At 33.1% G+C, this 21144-nt stretch overlaps 3 protein-coding genes across 5 annotated transcripts in view; 1 reads left to right on the top strand and 2 right to left on the bottom strand.

Moving 5' to 3' along the window:
- Positions 1-21144, top strand: part of LOC134852110 (dynein regulatory complex subunit 7-like) — a 59919-nt gene that overhangs the window by 34357 nt on the left and 4418 nt on the right. The window lies entirely within an intron of this gene.
- LOC134852111 (uncharacterized) lies at positions 61-9678 on the bottom strand. The gene is made up of 9 exons (XM_063868396.1): positions 9464-9678; positions 5729-5860; positions 5169-5396; positions 4354-4429; positions 3861-3995; positions 1551-1653; positions 1070-1172; positions 745-895; positions 61-368 (listed from the first exon to the last, which is right to left on the bottom strand). Exons 1-9 carry the CDS (start codon positions 9498-9500, stop codon positions 230-232), a joined length of 1104 nt encoding a protein of 367 aa, XP_063724466.1. The 5' UTR covers positions 9501-9678; the 3' UTR covers positions 61-229.
- On the bottom strand, positions 13127-18786 carry LOC134852112 (nephrocan-like). Of its 2 annotated transcripts, none has more exons than XM_063868398.1 (4): positions 18336-18786; positions 15758-16258; positions 13875-14450; positions 13127-13392 (listed from the first exon to the last, which is right to left on the bottom strand). In XM_063868398.1, exons 2-4 carry the CDS (start codon positions 15970-15972, stop codon positions 13191-13193), a joined length of 993 nt encoding a protein of 330 aa, XP_063724468.1. In that variant the 5' UTR covers positions 15973-16258; positions 18336-18786; the 3' UTR covers positions 13127-13190. The 2 variants fall into 2 exon arrangements, with proteins under 2 accessions (XP_063724468.1, XP_063724467.1); XM_063868397.1 differs by having other exon boundaries at positions 15758-16320.

A 21144-nucleotide genomic window follows, 5' to 3' on the forward strand; every position in this document is an offset into this window, starting at 1 on the left:
TAGAAAAAATGTTAAAAGACTGAAATGATTTCGTTTCCAAAAATTGTTATCAGAGTTATAAAATGTTTCTTTTTTTTTGCGACAAAACAATGAATATATGTTGGAATTTAGTAATATTTTATATATGTAAAAACTTTAAACCACTTTTAGGAATGATACACATTTTTGCACACTTGATCAAATGTCTCGAACTTTAAATTTCAACGGCTATTTTTTCAGTTGCGTTCATTTACATGATTTCCTCCATAACCACTCGATCCATACTGATGTCCGGACAGAATTTCTTGGCTACTTTGTTCATGTTCTCCAGTTTCTCCCCTATCAGGTCATGTTCACTCTGGTCACAGCATACCACGGGCTTCTCCTCTCTGAAGCATAGTTTGTTCTTTTTTGAAAAAATTTTTGTTCTTTCGTGAACACTTTTCGTTCTTATGTACACACTTTCTGTTCATTTTTGAAGTTTAGTTTTTTGATGAACATTTTAAGACCATTCATTCACAAAGGAAAGGACGAACAAACGAGCTTTTCAGCTCACCACGGAGAATCGCTGTTGTGAGCCTGCTTAGGAACTACATGCGATTTCTTATTGTTATTTTTCTGGGCTGGGTAATGATGCCTCATCCTCAAGCAACGAGCACGGATCATGGTGGGTCTCGAACATCCGACCTTTCGATTGAGAGGCGGAGATGTAACCACTTCACCACCTATCCTCCAACTTACTCATAGTATCCGATCCCAACTTACTCGTAGTATCCGATGTATCTCTCGTATCTGTCTCCTTTGATGTCTTTGGCTGATTTGCCCTCTTCGTGCGGCCACTTCTTCATTTTGGCAGTCACAATTGAGAACCCAGACCACAAGTCACGTCCAAAGGCCGCTATCATCGTACACTTACCTGTGATAAATATTATCATTTCATCGTGAGATGTGACAAGCTTGAATTCAGACTTTCGTTATGAGATTCCAAAATGTCGAAAAACTAAATTTCATTTGAGATCTCGATTTTTACCGCATTTACAAAAGCCTGCTAGAGTTTCTAGAACTTTATAAAGTGAATAAGTAGTCCTACATTTGATTTTTTCAGTCGGCCAGTATACTTTCTTCAAAGATGTCATTCTGGCTAGAATTGGGTATATATGCCAGATGCTTTTGGAGACTTCGGCTCTGAATTCCTGAAAAATCACTGGATTCTAAGTCATCCGTTTACAAAGATTAAAACAGTTTTACTCAGTGATACGCATTTTAGCCTAGGCTCTGATACAGCATTGGTTTTCTCGTAATTTTTGAGCTTTGAAACTATTAATTTGCCTGCAAGGCTTACATTAATTTTAGTATTCTCCTTTTTTACCAAAGGATTTCACGTGTTTTATAAGAAGTTTTATTGATTGAATAGTTGGTTTTTCCCCTCATTAAAAAATCAATGTGACAGAATTTTCTCGGAGAATAAAAAAAATACGAGTAGTTGGCATTTAATGATAAACCAAGCAAAATATATTGGAAGGATAATGTTAACTAGCAGGAACATAAGCAATTAATTAGGAATTACTAGCCTCGAGGGGTTTGTCACTTCCGATGTCCAGTACTTGCAGATTGGGAAGAGCCGAGTACAGGAACGTAAAATTGCGCCAAGGTATGCTATGCATAGGGTTGTCTCTAAAATAAATATAATTTTTCAAGAATTATAATTGGATATGCGTTTCTTATTTTGAAGTTATCGCGACTTACTTAGTTTTATTTGTGATGAACGGAAGTACTTGCTGGAGTAGCCCCCTTATTTTTTAAGTAAGCGTAAGCATTAAATAACCAAAAACATTGTCACGACTTTCTCAGTTTGTTATTTTGTGTTAATGTTCGAAAAGAAAACACAAATTCAAGATGTGAAATTTTCTCCTTAGCAGTTTTTGGGAAAAATTATACAAGAATTTCATACTCAAATTTTAATTTTTTCGTGATTTGACAACTCTTGATTTTTTTTTAGTTAGTTTGTTTAATTCAAGGCAAATGAGTTTCTTCAATAAAAAAAGTTCAAAAAGCGTAAAAAGACGTGAATGACTTTTATTTTAAAAAAAGATTTCCCAAAGGAATAGAAAAAATTTCTTATTAATTCACTTTTCTCAAATTAGATTAGTTTTATCAGAAAGTTTTATTCATGAAATATTCTTAAAATTGAAAGAACTTATAGTCTTTAACTGTTTTTTAACAGCAATAAAAGCAGTGAAGACTCTTATATAGGTCTTGATTATTTTTTGTTATTGTTTTCCGAAAAAAAATTTTTTAAATTTGTTCACGCTCAATTTTGATTTTTTGCGATTTGGTTTTTGATTTGTTTTTAATTTCATTTCATTTCAATTTTTAAAAGGAAGGTAAACTCCGCTATCAAACAGCAAAAGTGTAAATATGGCAAAAAGGTGATTGACTTCTAATTTCAAAATGGATTTTAATGTTCTGATTCCCCAGCAGAATTAAAAGTTTATCTATTAACCGGTTTTCACAAATTGGTTTAATTTCATCAAAAAAGCACCAATCATAAATTGTTCTTGAAATTCAAAGAGCTTTGAGAACATAAACTTTTTCTTTAAAATTCGAAAAGAACTTTTTAAAAACAAGTCGTTTTTTTTCTGTTTCTATGCGTTCATTACTCTTTTCTGACTGCCAAATGGCTATGTTTTATTTTATTGACACGTTTTTGAGTTGTTTGATGACTATGTTATAATTGCTTAAGAAAAATCTAGCTTGAAATTGTCTTATGGTCGCTCTATTGTGTACAAGTGTGATGGAGTGGTCCCAATAAAAAGCAAGGTGACAGAGGGGTCCCAAATATTGCCACGTTTAAGCAAATGCAGCATTTAATTATGCCAATGGACGCCACACGATCGTTCTAACTGTTTTTTCTCAAATGTAGATAACGTGCCTCATTTGCGACTTGATATTTGCTTTGATTTTTAGCACCGAGGCAAAATGAACAATTTTGAAGCACCTTATTTACATTAAGGAACCCGTTTGTTTCTCGTGACCCAACTATCACACTTGTACGTTTTACTGTTACTGATGATTAATGAGGATGGTTTTTGAAGTAGTCGCCGTAATACTTTTTTTAAGTGAGTTTAATTTTCCTAGATATGATGGAATACGTTCACTAAACCGATGTGTCAGTAATCGAGTTACATAATAGTTAAATCAATAGTGTTATTAGAGATTTATAGAATTGATTTGCTAAAACTTCTAAAAGATTTTTACAGCGCTTTTACTCTTGAAGTTGCTCTAATAATTCTAGGACAACAAAAAACTGACGCGATTTCAAGCCAAAGGAACTTGAGGTCGAATTTCAAATTTTTTACGTGCTTCAAAACGCCATCTTTAGTGGGATGTGTTATTCCCACAAAAAAAGTTTGCAAATAAATTTGTAAAGGGTTGAATGTTGTAATATATTTAATCCCTTTCAGTCATGATTCAGATTTCAAAAAGAAATGCAAAAAATTGTCTCAAAGTTGACAAAACTCGTCTGAACTTTTTCGTTCAATAAATTACATCATTCAACGCTCTACTCCTCGGAAATAGAAAAAAAAAACTGAAAAAAGTTAGAACAAATTTAGATTCAAAATGATTCGGAATTTTTTTATTTTCTGTTCGAAATTACTATGTATGGAACATTCTGTGCAACTTGCGCAGCAACCGCGATCACTTGTTTATAATATGCTTTAAGAAAGCTTAACTTGTCCTTGTACAGTTTGAAAAATTGGAATTAATGTTTTTCTGTAATAATAAATTGTTGTAGATCAACTTGATGGAACCACATATTATTTCCATTAACTTCCTTTCATAACCCTTAAAACTGAATTGCCTGCATCGACCATCTCTACCTGAGATTGAGGAATTCTAGGTTCTCCTGTGGCAACTGTTCCGGAAAGTCCGTGAAGTCCATTTCTTTGATGTCATTTTGGTCCAGCCATAGTTCCCTCAGACTGGGCTCGATTACTTTAGGGAATGAGGAGAGGCTGGAAAATAGCAAATTGTCACTGGCTTATTTAATTATTTTAATTATTTTGAAATAATTTGGCGTTGATTAATCAAAATTCACGCAGCTTTCAAAACTGAGATTGAATAATCAAATTACACGGAACTTTTGAAATTGAGATTGAATTATGAAAATTCGCGAAACTTTTAAAACTGAGATTGAAAAAAAAACAACAAGTTTTTAATTTCATCTGTTTTTGAAAGTATCACCCAAAAAGTTTCAAATGAAGGCGATTTGGAGTTCAAAATAACGCAAAAAAGGAACTATTGCAAAAAGTGTTTTTGTTCAATGAATGGGGCTCGAACCTTGGACAACGGTACTGTTGGCTGTGCTCTTACCTGTTGTGACTGAGGTAGAGGATGTCTAGGTTGGAGAAGGGACCATAAAGAAGGTCTCCATTGTCCACATGCGAACCTAAGCAAAAAAACTATTTGCCTCTGATGAAGGCTCCTTTGATTATGTTCCACAACTAATTCACTATTTTTGGAAACGTGTTATGAGAAAGATTTTATATTTGAAAGGTCCAATTGGTTTATAGGTTAGTATTGCGAATGAAACGCTTTCATAGCGCATTTGAGTTCATGAACCCTTAAGTTGGAAAATAGTCGTCAGCTAACACTTCTAGGTTGTTTATGATTTCTTGTGTGACCTTTAATTATTTTTTGATGCAAAAAAATTTTTTTTTGAATTTACTGATGAATAGATTGACTTTTTTTTGTTTTGTTCCGACCACTTCGCGAAATGAAGGGAAGGAACTATGGCGTAGGTTGTGTTTTTTCTTCCTAATTTTGACCTCGCCAAATCTCATAGGAAGCTCAAACGTGTTATCATATTAAAGCTTTTTCAGCATTTATTCGGATTCTGAAAAAAATCCAAACAAATGTCTCACTGTCGAGAAAGTTGGTCTGAGTTTTTCCGAATTTCAGACTAAGTTTCACAAAATTTAGTGATGCTGCAATTTTACTGCAATTGAAACATTAACTTAGCTATTAGAACCCCTCATTGTGCAGTTTTTGATCTAATTCAAACGCCGTTACAAAATTTTTTTTTAGAAAATAAAAAAATTCCCTTTTTTTGAATTTTTTTTACGTAAATCATCGTAGTCGAAATCATCGTAGTCTGTGCTATCGATCCTTGTTTTTATCTAGCTTACTCTGTATGTCATTATGACTCAAATCCAGGATATTATTCTCCGCGTCATCGTCCATGTTGAAGTCTTTAAACGGCTGGTAGACTTCTTCTCCAATACAGCCAGAGCAGTGACTGAAGTTAGCCACTGTGACTGTACTAAAACATGTCTTCGTGTCCTCGTGCAGTCCTTCGGCTGTGACTATTTGGAAGCACATTTTGTTGTTGCAGAACAGACCGGTCGGAATGTCTCCTGTACATGTGCATACAATTTTTTGTACAAGCGAAAAGGTTTGCGTGTGTTGGCAGTCGTGTTCAAATGTCTTGATGCCATTTTTATTAAGCGAAGATAATGATTGTGGTCCAAGTTTTCTGTGCTATGTCCGACCAATCCCGGCTTGTGCTACAAGGTTTTCTTGCTTTATTTTGATTGATTTGTTTGGGAAACGCAAATAGCTTTTTTATTTAATCACATTTAATCTGTTTCCAGTTTCAAACTGAAAGTTTTCTTTTATCTTCAAAGAATAACAGTATTTTAAATTCGATCTTAGAGATAGATTGTGGATGATTGATCTAAGACCCCACCTGTTCTGTGAACAATTAGGTCACAAGGGTAGTCGGATGTCCATTCTGCTTGGGATCCACACTTGGAGTAGTCCTCTGGGCTGATACACGTTAAAGCTCTAGTGCCACCAACTAACGATGCAATTACAACCACTGAAAAATAATTACTCAATTGATTAAAAAACACAGAGGCGAAATTAACCTTGTCATGTTATTAGTTTATAAGAGTCGATGAACGTACTTCAGACTCTCATATAGGTCGCGGTGATTCCTTTTTTTTTTTTTTTTTTTTTCGTTTTTTTAGGAACAGTCTTAAAATTTATTCAGGCTCACAATTTTTTTTTGCTGTTTGACTTTTGATTTTTCAAGTTCAGTTCGTTTCCGTTGTTAAAAGGAAGAGAAACTCCACTATCGAACAGCAAAAGTGTGCAGGTCACAAACTTGATCGTTTTCTATTTTGAAAGTAGAATTTCATTTTCAGATTTTACTTATTGATCCAGTTTTCTCAAATTGGGTTAATTTTATCAAAAAAAGCCAATCATAAATTGTTTGAAAAATTCAAAGAGCTTTACGGGCAGCGGTTTCTTTTTGTTCATAGGCTCTTGTCCAACTGTCTGTTGGGTATGTTAATTAAAAACAAAGCCTTCATAAACGGCTTGATAAAAAATTATATTCAATATTATTATGGGATGCATTATGACTTGGGGCGATATTCACATTGGACAATTTCGACGCAAATTGGGCAACCTTTTACCTTAATGACCTCAGAATTAAATTTTTTTTTGCGTAAAAATACATTCATAATGTTCTTTTTTTAGAAAAAAAATTAAGCCGAAATTAAGTAAAATTTTTTAAAATTTTCTACCAATCAGAATGCAGCAAAATTAGAATTCTCAATAGAAAGCTCTGCTGCTAAATTACTGTTTTATTTAGAGGGGTGGAGAATTTTTAGTAGGTCTTACAGATGTGAACAACAAAATTTTGTTTGTTCAAATCGATGTTAACTAAAAAAAATGTTAACTAAAAATTGTTAGATTTCAAAAGCAACGGCGCAATCGTTTTGATCTGTTTTACCGCTACATAACCTGATCAGAAATGCAAGTTGACATATGGTTAAAAGTTCAAATTTCAATTGTTTGCTCAAAAAGCGTAGACTATACATCATCAGTGAAATTTTTACCCGTTTATGAAAACTCAAAATCTTTGCAGGAACTTCGCTAGATTTAGCATTTCGAACTACACAGAAGAAATATAAAAGCCTGCAATACGGTTTCAAGAATCTTGCAAAATTTGCAATCCCGATACACTATCGTCGCAATTTGAGCCTCTTTTAAAAATGTGCCTGGCGTGAGAGAGTGTGAATTTAATTGATCGTTACGTTAACAAAATTGTTCTCTAAACAACAAGAAGAATCATATTAAAAGCTAAAATTTTAACAAAAGAGGCGGTATGATAAAAAAAAATCAAATGGGCTCAAATTGTCCCTCTTATGCTTCAAACCAGTTATAGTTCTCCAAACCAGTTATGGGTTTTTTTTCGACAAATGTTTTTTTTGTTTCGATTCTCGATGAAAATAACCGATTATTTGTTTGATGTGGTTTCTTTACGAGATATTATTCGATTTATTGACAAGCAGTTTTGTATCTCTTTTTACTATCCCTGACCCTTGTAACTATATATAATATTGGCATATGTTTACATTAGCGAGCAGCTAGTGTTTTAGTACGAACTTTCTTTTTTCTAATCTAACTCGCAAATAAAAATGTTCATTGAAAATGGAAAGTGTTCGCTTATTTGGTGGCACTTTTGCTATAATCACAATCTAGCGTTGGAAATTTCAGAGAATCTGTTCTCTGCTTTTTATATGGCTAGTGTTTGTGATCAATTAAGGTTGAGTGGTTAGTCCATGGAACTCAAAATCGCTAGGTTGCAGTAGGTTGCAGATCGAATCCGAGACGTGGCCGCATTTTTACTAATTCGAGGTTTATTTCTAGTTTTTCTATTTGCATTTTTTAGAACTGCTTTTTGTCTCGTTCTCGCAAGTATTTTTCGAAGCGAAGCTTCGCCTCTGTGTTTACAGTTGAGTTAGTCCCTAAAAAAAGGTGTTCGCATAGAAGGTGTTTTTTAATATCCTCGCTTCACATTGCTACCAGATACAATATTGGCATATGTCTAATAGTTAGTTATTCCCTAATACTAGGAATGTTCCTTAAAAACAATTGCTAGCGTTTTTTCCGAGTTTTGAAGTAAGTAAGAAATATATATAATCGGGATAGTTTTTTTATTCAGACTAGTTTTCAAAAGAACTCTCAGGGGAGTGTTACTCTTGGGGATCGATCCCTTGATCCTTATTTTCTCCGAAGCGTCGCGGTCTCAACTATGCTAAGCTGACCTTGCGACATCTGTGAATTGAGTCTATCTAAACTGCTCTTTTTATAGTTTATGAAAGTGAAAAGCGCTTTATTTACGTGTGGCGAAATATCCCGCATCACAAAAATATTCCAAATTGAATGAAAGCAAGCTAATTGGTTTTTTTAATTCCATACACTACTCAAATTTCAATACTTAAAATTTGATATTACCAGTCAAAACTTTATAGTTTGTCAATATTTCATAAACTGAAAACTATTCAAGGCCAGTTAATGCGCAGTCGGAGCATTCAGGGTTTTGTCCTGATACGAGAAGTCCTGTTTAATTCATCTTGTAAAGTAAAAACTACTCCTGACATTTAAACAACAGTCGGAACGTTCAATATTCAGAACATTGTCCTCATACAAGCAGTCTTAATCTAAGCGAGGAAGGCTTGAAGATTGGCCCTTTTTCAGGCAAATAGGCGACCTGTATTATCAATCAAACTGGACACGTTATGCCACATTTTTTAAAAACTTTAAGTAGCTTTATTTCACTGGTGGAAACAGAATAAATCTCAAATGCCATAAAAAGTTGAATTTTTCTCACATGGGCGTAAATTCCACTTTTCGTTTCAACTGAAACGCTTTCTTTCAACAAATTTTTATGCTTTTCATCAGGAACTGCAATTGTTGAGTGAATTTTTTGCTGGAAAAATTGATCATAAGAAAGTAATTAGAAACAGCAAACTCAAGCTTTGGATAATAAACCTCTAAGCCATTTCATGATAACGATTCAATTGACGTATTTATCATTTGTCACTCATTGTTTACAAAAAAATTCTCAAGAAATATTTTTCAATGCAACTGTTACATAGCTTTTATGCTATGTAAAAAATGTGTAATTTTATGCCATTTCAGATATAAGTTGAATTTGGTGTTATTTCATGGCTCACAATTGTTTTATATAAACTTTTTCTAAAATGTTGTTTGCAAATGTGAATACGGGCGAAAAAAGATCTTTTTATCTGTTATAGCTTTTCAGGAAGTGCCTTAAAATGATATTTATAGATTTACATTAGGAAAACTCTAAAGATAAAATAAAAACTGGGCTAAAATTGAAAATTTAAAATTTCAAATCACTTCTGAGAATGTCCCAATTTGCCTTGAACAGATCCTTGAGCATTGTAGTTTATGATTTGCCCGGTTGCTTCCCAAACAAGAATATAATCTGTATGTAGAAATTTTAATGAACCGTTTTTTAATCTCATCTTTTTAAAGATGTTCGATAACGCCTTTATCTGGTTACCTTATTAAGTATGAAGTCTCACTTCAATTCATCTCTAAATCACCTTTCAAATAGTTTCACTTAAAAAAATTTTAAGAAAAGTAGATAATTCTAATTTACCTGTAGAAATAATTATTTTCTCGGACAAAAAGTGCATTTCTTCAGGTTCGACTTCAATGGGATGCAATTAATGCTGAGTTATCAAAAAGCGTTCATGAATGATGAATAGATTTATAACTTTGCGAGAGTTCAAACTTAACTATGCGAGTAACGAAGAATGTAGGGCAGACTGTTCCAATTTGGTTTTCGTATTTGCTATCACAAGTTGGTTTTATTGGTTTGTGTGACTGATTTTGTTCAATCAACCCCTCAGATGAATCTGCGCCCTAGATTTAAAGTCTAAGTTTCAAAGTGAAATGTATTTGGAGCTTAATATCTGAACTAGCCTATACTATCTATCACTACGCTTTGTGGAAAGGACAACAAACTAATTTATTTTTTACAACCTTTTCCGGATGAACTTGATTAAAATGTATAAACTAAAAACTAATCGGATAATGTAATCAAGAATGGCCGGTTACTGTGCAAGTACCACAGAATGTTCCAACCATAGTCTTTAACAATCCACGAAAAAAGATTATCTCTCGCCGTTTTTAAACTATTATTGCCGCTTTGTCTTTTTTCTTCGCTGAATTGAGTTGCGTTTGCTAGAAGAAGAAATAACAAAAAATTAGACAACAAAAATTGCAAAAAAAATATATATTTTTAAAATTCTTTGTTTTTAATTTTTTTCTGAAGTCAGTTTATTCGAAACATTTTTGATATGAGAAGTCTTGTTTTTCTCCAGCCGACTTCCACTACCTCAAAGAAATCTCGCAAGAGATCAAGAGTTGTGTGTTTAAAAGCATACAAACAAAATAAATTCTCGTTTCAATCTTCGGTACAAATTGTTCAAAACCAAATATTTTTTGGTTGATACTTGCACAGCAACTGGCTAACCTTGGTTTTTTAAGTTTGATCTGTTTTTTTTTTGAAAAAAAAAGAAAAAAGTTAAGTAGCGATATGAAGCCATTTAGTTCGCAGCATCTGCTATAAACTTAAAGCAATAATTTTAACAAAATAGCCGTTCTCAAACACCCATTACTTCACAGAAAAAATCACAGTTAAAGTATCGTTTTTTATTTAGACTCAAGAAATCACTAGCTTTGAGATGATATAAAAAGTTCCGTCAAATTTCATTGAATTATCAAACATTTTTCTGACGAAAAATCACTCCAATGGTGTATATCGTTTTCTTCAAAAGGTGCAACAAAATTAATTCAATTGTTTCCCAAATGTTGATTCGAATACTTAAAACAATTGGGTGCCTTCGAGAAACTATAATAGTTTGCAAAGAAATCTTTTTTCATTTGATGCATGATCTGGTTTGCCTCAATTTTCCCAGGTCTAGCATCGTGGCTGTGCTCATTTTTTGTTGAGACGAGTTCATCTCCTGCTGTGACGGCGAGCATGCGGCATTTGTGTGAACTGTATCTTGCGCATCTCCAGTGCTCAGTAGTTTTTTGTCGTCTGTTTTTTTTGTGAACTCGTGTCCGTCAATAATTAGCGTTCGTTTGTTTCGTTGAGATATTCCCCACGTAAGTTGACTCATAGTATTTATGTTGAAGTATTTATCTGGATCTTTAAGAACGAAATGGTAAACAATGAAGCAAAATGAAAGAATAGCAGTGTTTCATTTTGTTTCAAAGGCGCTAATTGTGGATTATTGTCAAAGTTTGGCGTGTAATTACCAAAAATTATGGTTTTTTAGGCTCAGCTTCGAATATTTTCGATTAGAGTCTTTTGTTGTCTCGTAACGAGTCCAGTGTACATTAGCACTTGCTGGTCCTCAATTTGAACATCAATGAATCAAGTGAAAGTGTCAAGTATGGGATAAAACGGCATTGGACAAAATGTCATGTGGGGCAAGTTAGTATAGGACAAGTTGGCATATGGCCAATTGACTTGGGGCAAATAGTCCTGATACCGAAAGAAATATTCGAAACACGATAGAATGTATACGGCTAAGCACTGTCGAAAACTCATTCCTGCGTTCAGACAAGCTTTGAAATTTTTTTGATAAGGTTGAATTACTGCTAAACTAAGTTAGAATTAAAATGGCATTTTACATTAAAAAAAGACAAAAAATTGTAAACATTATACATTTAAAACATACATTTTTAAAAAATAAAATTGCTTTATTTGTGAATGTTTTCATAAAATTTTTGTAGTTTTTATTGCTGATCATCATAGTAGCATATTGGTGAAGTTTTTATTGGGTTGTAGAATGTAGCATTTTTCATAGCATCTCCATGACGAAAAATACTATCAGCAGGTAAACGAAAATGAATACCAAGAGTTTTCCGAATTTCCAAATACTGCTGATCGAAAATTTTCGAACTTTTTCAGGATAAGTTTGCGTAGCCATTTCTTTTTTGGTCAGTTTCTGTAAGACTCGTTTGTCTGTTTGCATTTCACGCTCTTTTGCTTCGGTTTTTGGCAGCGTGAAAAGATCTCCGGTCACAACTAATTCTGCGTTTATCCTGGTCATGTTCGAAACATCGACGTCCAAATCTATTGCATAATCGTGACACCAACTTGAGTCTTGCTTCAAAACATGTTCAGCCTCTTTCAGAACTTTATTTGCCTGATTTACGAATTCTTTGTCGAAGACCAATAAAGTTCTGGCTTTTGAAAGTCGAATGGAAATTTCTTTCAGTAGTTCCAATTGGCATCTAAACTGCGCACATTTAACTAATTTGGTCATATTGCAGGAATCGGTTAATGTTGCGATTCGATTTTTGACCATAGATCTCAAACCCAATTCGAGTTTTGTAATTTTGGTCAAAGTATCTTCATAAGAAAGTTCTAAGTGAAGTTTCTGCTCCTTGAAGTCGCGGATTTTTCCATAAATTCGGTCTTCCATAGTCGAACACCTTTCGAAAACAATTTGTCGGTGGTGCGTTGCGCAGTAATGGCATAAGTCACGATTACAATGACCGCAATTTAGGAACTCGGCTTGGAGGTAATTTTCGAGGCAGGACGGGCAATTTTTTTCCACCGGAAATGTATCGCTACTCTGGCGGTGGTAACTCATTTTAATGGCTTCTGGATCTGGTTGTAACGTGACCAAGATTATCACTAACTGTTAACTGTGTAATTATAATGGTAAGTGGTGTTTTGGCTTTGTGTTTTAAGTTTAAGATCAACTTGTTTGTTCAATTAAGTTGATGTTTGTTTCAAATGGCGGAATTTGGAAGCAGTTTTGGGCGCGCTAGACTATTGTTCGCAATTTTACTACACCAGTCTTTTGACTTCTATTCAAACTATCTCTATGTGATCAGCCCCATGTTTGAAAATGCGACGTCGGTTCAATGGTACAAATTCGTTTTGCCCTGGAAAATTGTGGCCTTTTTTCTTCTAAATCACGTGAAAAAAGTTGTGACCTTCACACGAACATCAAACAAGATCTGAGAACAACTCAGCCCGTTTAGCGATATTCATCATGCTGGATCTTGATACCAGTGACATTTCAAAATATTTGTTTGGTGACATTTCAAACTGTTTGATTTGTCACATTTTTGCGATCACTCGGTTCAATCGTAGCAACTTTTGAAACCGTCGCAAATAATATACGGTTTCAACGTTTTATCCTTGGTTAAATTATTTCAAAAACTTGCCTTGAAGATCGATTTAGACTTTTCACTTGCCTAAACTCAGATAGTAAGTCATTAGTACAGTGAACAAAAATCTCTTGCTGAAATATAAAGTTTATTCTAAATTTCACTTGATTTACTACTGGTCAACACTATAGTAAGAAGATTAAATGCCGTAAGGTTAAAAATAGAATGGTAACAGAAATGATTGAGTTTGGTGAGTTTTTGAGCTTCTTTGAGCAGAAAAGTTGATTTGTGGTTCTGAGGTCGTTGTACAACTGGGACCCCAGAGGAAACTCTTCGGAGGAGCTGGTTTCGAGATCGCATCTGAGAACCTCGTCAGCTGCCGAAAAGCTAAAAAACGGTTGAATAGTTTTAATGAAAATGATATTCATTTTAATGATTCATCGGGTACTCGTTTAGAAATATGGTCCCGAAAAACTGCTTATGGTCCCATATAAAACTCAGTCAGAAAAAAAATTATAAGGTAGTTTCTAAATTTTGCTAATTTTGATAATTTTGTGCAATTGATAATTTTGCTAATTCCATTTTGTACAAAAACTTAAGTGGTAACATTAATTGGTTACATAAGTTCTAATTAGGGGTACTTGAAGCATTTTTAGGTTGAAAAACTGATAAACTTAAATTTTTGATCGCTCAAAAAATCTAAGTAGCGGGTTGACTAACAAATGAGAAAATTTTTTTAGTGTTCAACCCTTGAAAAAAAAATTCTTTATTTATTGCGATAATTGAAGAAAAAAGTACTTATTTTCATTTAAAACCTACAGGGTCATAGCAGGTAGACTTAGAACACGTTCTAATTAACTTAGTCTTACCTGCCATATGAAAAGTAGTAATGCGACGACTTCGTATCAACTGGTCCGATTAGATTGAATCGAAGGTCTCGGAAAAGCCGACACGTACACGAAAATAAACTGGTAGGCCAATATACAGTTTTTAATTTTGAACATTTTTTCAAATTCTGAATTCCAGTCAAATTTCGATTATTGTCGCGAAGATTCAATACTTCCAAGTTTGGAAAAAGATCGCAAAATTTCTCATCTATGTTTGGTATACGATTTGATTTCAGTGACAAAGATTTCAACCCTTCCATTCGGCAATTTATGGGCAGCTTGAAGTTTTGATTTTCTGATAGTATATTTTGGTCTAAAATGAGATTCTCCAACTGCCAAAGCTGGCAAACTGCTTCCGGAAAACGATTTAAATTATTTTCCTGAAGATATAATATTTTGAGCGAGTTTTTCATTGGTTCGAAAACTTCGGGGTCAATTTGTGTCAACCCTGTTTTTGATAAGTCGATTGATGGCAGGATGTTCGGAATATTTGAAGTGGTAGTCTGCATGAACAAACGTGAAAAAGATGATGATTTCAGAAGTCTTAGCTTGCTTCCACTAAAACAGATCAGAAAAAGATTTATATTTTTATTACAAAAAAACTCAATGGAACGCATTTTGTAGCAATTTTTCTCAATAAAGGTAGTTTTATTTGAATGTTTACTATTGATCTTTAAGCATTCAAACTTGATTGCTTAAAACTGATTGCGTATTTGAAAACTAGTTTTCTGCTTTTTAATTGTCGTTTTAAGGGTATTATCATCGGGCACTAGATTTTTTTCCCGTTAATAACTTTGTTCACAGGACTCATGTGGACTTCTGGAATCTTCTCTAGTGGTGCCTTGTTTCATTTTTATTTCAAAATCTTTAGCGTTCCCGACTCATTTAGCCCGGAGATAACGAAAACGCCTGCGATGGCGAAGGTCCTGTGTTCGATTCTGACCAAGACCTGTTTTTTTTATAAAGAAAATATTCTATTTCAAAGTTTTCGGCCAATTATTTGTCTGTTTATCTTTTGTCGACTTAGTTGCCACATCTTGAGATTGTTTTTTTTTTTGCTACGCGCATTTTCTTTTATCATTATTTTTAGTCTTTGATTTACTTCTGTTTGAAATTTTACCAACCTTGACTTGGTGTTTTTTCTTTTTTTGTTTTATTTTGTTTCGCTTTAAAATTTTAATTGGCCCAAATTATTTCGACTTATTTTGACCTAGTGGCCTAATTTTGTGTCGTTTCAAGGGAAAACCAATTTTTACGCCCTCCGCACTGTTTACGGTGATTGTAGTTTTACTCCTCGGCTTACTGAATTTTCATTTTTTTTGCTTGATAGATTTCGTCTTGAAAGTTTTTTTGATTTTTTCTAATAAAAACAATTTTTATTGGCGCAACGTGTGTCTGCTCAGAGTTTTCGGCTTTGTAATTTTTTTTATGCTTATTTAAGATTCAATTTTTTTTACTTTTTGGCGTATTTTCTTGAAAAGATTTTTCATTCAAGACAAGACAAATGGAGGAAAATTTTTCATAGATCAATTTTTCTGATATTTTTTCAAAAAATATATATTTTTGAGTTTTTTAACGGCTTTTATTTCCATGTCTATCGATTAGTTTGTCATTCTATGTATGTGTTGTATCGCTTTGCTTCGCCTGCGTTTGTAAGATTTGTAAAGGCGCAGGTAATTCAGTTCGAAGTTTCGGATTTTTTTTGCAATTTTTTTGATTTTTTTGTTTTTTGATTCGTCGCTTCATCAGCAAGTAGTCATAGTCATTCATTTTTGTATCACAAGCTGTGCGAAGCTCTGTTTCGCCTCTGTGTCATTTTTTTGATAAATTTTTTTGTTAACTCTCTGTTACGCAAAACATCTCACCTTAGGTTTAAGTACTTGACATGTTCAATTCCACATATTCTGTTCAGTTCTTGGAAATCGATTGATTTTTCCCTCAGCGTAATTTCATTCAACTGGCCTCCAGTACTTGACCATAGTAAACTTTTATACTTCCGTTGAAGGAAAATAATCGGCAAACAAGAAAAATCAGCCAAACGGAACAGACAAATGAAAATAACGCAATAAGATATGAACATATTCAAAATTTTTGCTGCTTTAAAGTGGTAAAATAATTAATTATTTGGCAATTATTGGATGATGATGCGTGGGTGTTTTTCTTTCCGCCTGAAGTTTTGATTCAATGTATGATTGATAGAGAGAAATAAGTAATTGAACATGGTTTTCAACAAAATGATGAAAGTTCACAGGTGGTAAATATAAAGAGAAATTCTGATTTAAGTGGAAAAACAAGTTTGAACTAGGCTTGACTTCACATTTTCTGTCCAATTTTAATTTGATCTGGAAATTGGTGCAGTGATGACCCTACGGGTTAACGATAACGAAAGAGAAATGATTGATTGAAAACATACCCAACAGAATTTTATCTGAAAATTAATCCGTAATTCCAGTTAGGACGAAAATTAATTAGAATTTCATTCTTTTCAGCTCAGCAGGTAATTGTTGGAATCATTTTGCCCGAAGGATCGGACAGTTTTTTTACCAAAGAAGGGAAATTCTGGAAAAAAACGGGCTCAATTTATTCAATATTTCAATTCAAGGCCAGAGTTAGAAATTTTGGACTGCATTGGTGATAAGAGCAGTTTTCAGTAAGAGGAATTTTTTTAAAAAAGGGAAATTTGTCCCCGAAATAGTCAAAATCTAAGTAAATTTACAATAAGTCGCCCTTAAAGTTGTTGTAATTTTCCGAAAAAAAGCAATTAGATCATCCCTGCACGCCCAAAAAGATCAAACTTGCAATATCAAATCTTTTGAATCTGCAATAGCTGAATTTTCTCCCCGATGAAATACAAAACTGCTACTGTAACTTGTATTTTTTGCTAAAAGAGACATCATTCACTTTTTTTAAAAAAATTAAAGCTGATTTAGAGTAAGTAGAGCAGAAAATTTGGATTTAACCTGATTTTTCAGGGTTGATTTGTCTTAAGGCTAATTAGATGACAAAGAAACAAAAAGCTGTTCTTGTTGTTGAAAAAAAAACAGGTAGCACCTGGAAGAAAAAAAAATTATCAAAAAATCAAAAAGGAAGTGAAATTTAGATAGGTAAGATTTAGAAACAAAAAATGGCGTTTGAGCTTTTTTTAAAGCAAACTAGCCCCGTTTTTTTTTCATTATTTGAAATGTCAATCGAAATGCTTTCAGACCAATTCAATTTTGATGAAGCTTGCTTTACGATTTAACAGTGTCCTCTCCATTATGGCTATCTACCATTTATTCATTTTAACCCCGATAAGAAGATAAGATTGACGTCTAATGAAACAAAATGGCCACCAAACCGAATCTAGTTAGTCTAAAAGAATGTAAAATTGACTCTTAATTGTTTGAATTGGTTTTCATCTGAAGAAATTCAGAAAAAAATGGTTATCAAAAAAAACTCAGCTCCCAAAAATGGGATCGCTCTATTACCATTTCGAAATGGATGAAATTTCCCTGAACATATTTGTTGATAGATTAGCTTGTAGGAATCTCAAAGGCATGATTTTCTTTTGAATATTTTAGCCTATTATATGAGATGAAAAATAGTCAATTAGTTTCAATAAGTCAGTTCCATTAGCTTTCAGTCAAATCCATTAGCTTGCCGATTGAAAAAGTACCGTTCAATCACAACAAGACCCCCCTCTCCCCCACCCCCTTCCTCGTCAAAAATTTCCTGCGCATGCCAGTGGTCATCGCACTCAAAATTATAATTTACGTAGCTTATCTCCAAAAATGTTCAGTTTATGTTACCTGATTCGCATAAATGAAAAGAAGAAAATATAAGATTTAAAAGAACTGACAATGAAAAATAAACCATTCACTCTACTTCACACATTTTGTGTCTCTTCTGTTTAATTTTTGATTATTCCAAACGATGACTCTGTTTGTCCACAGAAAACACTTTCAGACATCTGGATAAAAAAAGATAAAATATACTGCATATAATCAATGCGTCGGAAACGTGAATTTGAACGGTTTTGACGAAATTTCCTTTCAAATCGGTCAGTTTTTATTGTTTGAGCAATATCACTTCTACTTCCTCAGTAAGGTTATTAATTTTTAATTCAAAATTAATTTTTTTAGTCACTTTTTGCCTCAGGCTCAGATTGAAAAAATAATTAATCAGCATGATCTGATAGCGTTTGTAATCAAATTTTTCTGTTAAAATTTCTGATTTTGTACTGATAAAGTTCAATGTAATTGAACGAAACGGTTTCTGTAGAAAATGCGCACGGAAAATAACAAAAATGTAAATGCAATGTGATTTTTGAAAGGTAGACAACGAATGTTTTAATGCAAAATTTGTAAATACAATTTTGAACTTTTTTTTGAAAAATGTGGCTACAAAAATTTAATTTTCTAAATCCTACAAACTTATTATATTTTGAAAAGAAGACCCTCCTACCTTGAGGAAAAATGGTATCGAAACCTTTTCAAAATGATCAAATAACAAGGATTGTTATTGGAACCCAATTTAACAGGACTCATGATTGCTATTGCAGAAAGAAAATTAATCAGAGTTCAAAGATTTTGGTCTCAAGGCGATTTATCGGTAACAGAAAACCAGATTAAATTAATTATCAACTAAGGCGAAAAAAGGTGTTGGTTTTCCTTGCAGAAACAAATCTTCTCCTTTTTTAATTCAAGCAGACGATTCTCAAGTAAAACATAATGCCCATGAGCGAAAACTGAATAAATATTTCAATTAAACTTTAAGAAAATCTAAATTAGATGGTCTATAATTTTATCAATAAATAGACTTTGCAAACAAAAAAACCGATCTTTATCGTATTAATAAGTGTATTGGTTGTTTACGTTTTAAAGTCTTAATGCAATTGATTTTGGATAATTTTGTGATTACGTTTTTCAGCAGTTTAATCGTTTCGAGATAAGTGTTTTTTCATATATGCGAAGCCAGTGTAATTAGTCCATTTATTTTCTAATAAACTTCTTAAAATTGACAGAAGTTGAAGAATTTTCTTCAGATAACTTCAGTGACTCTTGAAAAAATGATAAGTACTCTCAAGTTTCTAGAAAGCTATTCAATGCATTTAGCAGTCTCTCAAAACTGGTTGAATTGATTTTTAACCAGGTAATTTATTTTTTGGTCTTCAATATACCCGCTGAGTTGTTGATCATTTTTCATAAGTAATTCATGGTAGCTCGGTAACTTATTCAGCCAGTTCAATCATCTCTTTTTCAAAACTGACGCCGAAAAGAAGCAAAGATAGCAGAAAGCTGGTTCCTGTTCAATTAGCAGAGAATGATCCGACCAACTTGATTTAAGAAAAGAAAATCAATCATGAAACAAACATTTTTCAAAAAAATCCAAGTTTTTTAGTCTAAGTTTTCTGTTATTTTTTCGCGATTATATTAGCTGAAAAAAGCAAGGAAGAGCGGTAGCTATTATTCAAAAAAATAAAAAAGCCAACTAAATTTCGTTTAATTTAGTCTGAAAAATTGAAAATATTCAGACTTGTTTTTATTGACAAGGACGATTTTTCAAAGTTTTCACGGCCAGAAGGGCTGGAATGTGATATTACTTTCGATTCCCTCCCAGCTTTCCTTGAGTTAGTTAAAATTGGTTGGAAATAAAGATAAAAAACTGACCCGAATCCATAATTCCTTTCCACTCTCCAAGGGTACTTGGAACAAAAAACTTCTAATTGTAGGATTTTATAATTTACTACATTACCAAACTGTGCGCAATCAAAGAAAACTGTAGTACAAAAGAAAAACAAAGAGAGCAACTTTGTTGCGAAATCTGCTTACAATTTAAAAATACACAGTTTGGCCTCGTAATGTAGTTTGTTTTAATCAGGCCTGCTTAGTTTTTTTTTTTTAAAAATTCAAGTGAATTTTTTCCGTAATTGTATTTTTATATTTGCGAAAAATAAAGTCACCGGAACATCCGGGAGTTTCATCATTTTCAAAACCAAAAACTAATGCATCGACGTTAAAAGACAATCGAAACATTCTGTACTTGATAAGGCCTGTGAGTGCATGAACATTAAAGAGAGAAATATCTTTCGTTTATTTTTTCATTTTCAAAAAAAGTCGGGCGAAGAACAGGCAAAAAAATTCGCGGATTTGTATTGATTACTCTTGCGAAGCGAGTGATTATTATTAGTACGAACCTTCTTTGTTTCCAACCTAAATCGCAAATACTGGAGCCATTTTTGGGGCACTTTTACAGCTTGTTCATATCATGTGCTCTGCCATTCGAATAGTAATAATTTTACATAATTGACGCATTTTTAATTCATCAGTTGAACCGAAAAAAAAGTGATTTGTTTCTAACAACAACAATAATGAAAACTCGATTTCAGAAGTTTTCTAGCTCAATATATCTTGTAATTTTTTTGAATTCCATAATTTATACAGAATGTGGCTTTATGCTTTGAAATTTCTTACATGCAAAAATAATGTGGAAGCCTTCAGTTTGTCATATTTCAAATTGTTTATTGCAAAATTGAGTCTTTTTGTGTTTGGTGCCACTTTTGCTGAATGGCATTGGCATTTTATAAGCATATGTAGCTGCTTTATGAGTGACTTGTGTTTGTCAGTTGTTAAGGTTGCGTGGCTGAGTGGATAGTGCGTGAGACTCGAAATCTGTTGATTGCAGTAGTTCGCAGCTTCGAATCCTTCACATAGCCGAGTTTTTGCTAATTCGAGGCTTATTTCTACTTTTTCTTATTTCACTTGATAGTGCTGCTTTTTGGTAGTTTTTTCGCAAGTGTTTGCGAAGCGCAGCTTCGCCTCTGCGTTCGTTTCCTTTTACAAAAAATGTTCTTTTTATTGTGTTAATGGATTTGAGTTTTCTTGCGTCACGAAAAAAAATTTTGTTCCGACCGTTTCAATTTTTTCTTTTTTCCACGCAAAATCAGGTACCACAAATAATCATTGGAATGGGTCAATAAGTATAGTTTTATATATGTCAGCGTGCAGGATTACAATAGCTTATTTAAGCCGTGAAAACTATGTTTTACTCAAGCGAAGTTAGTTTTTGGAATTTTTAGCGCCAATTTGGGAATCAAAAATTTCAAAATTTTGAACAAATTTTGCAAAAAAAAATAGAAAATGTTTGTGACATGTGAAAAAAATTTTTACGATTTTTTTCTCGTTTTTTTAGTCTTTTTTTACAAAAATTGTTTTCCAATTAGCCAATTTGACTATGATTGTCGTCGAATATGTCTAATTTCTTTTTTTTTGTT

This window comes from Symsagittifera roscoffensis, chromosome 7 (assembly GCF_963678635.1).
Source record: "Symsagittifera roscoffensis chromosome 7, txSymRosc1.1, whole genome shotgun sequence".
Taxonomy (NCBI): Eukaryota; Metazoa; Xenacoelomorpha; order Acoela; family Convolutidae; genus Symsagittifera; species Symsagittifera roscoffensis.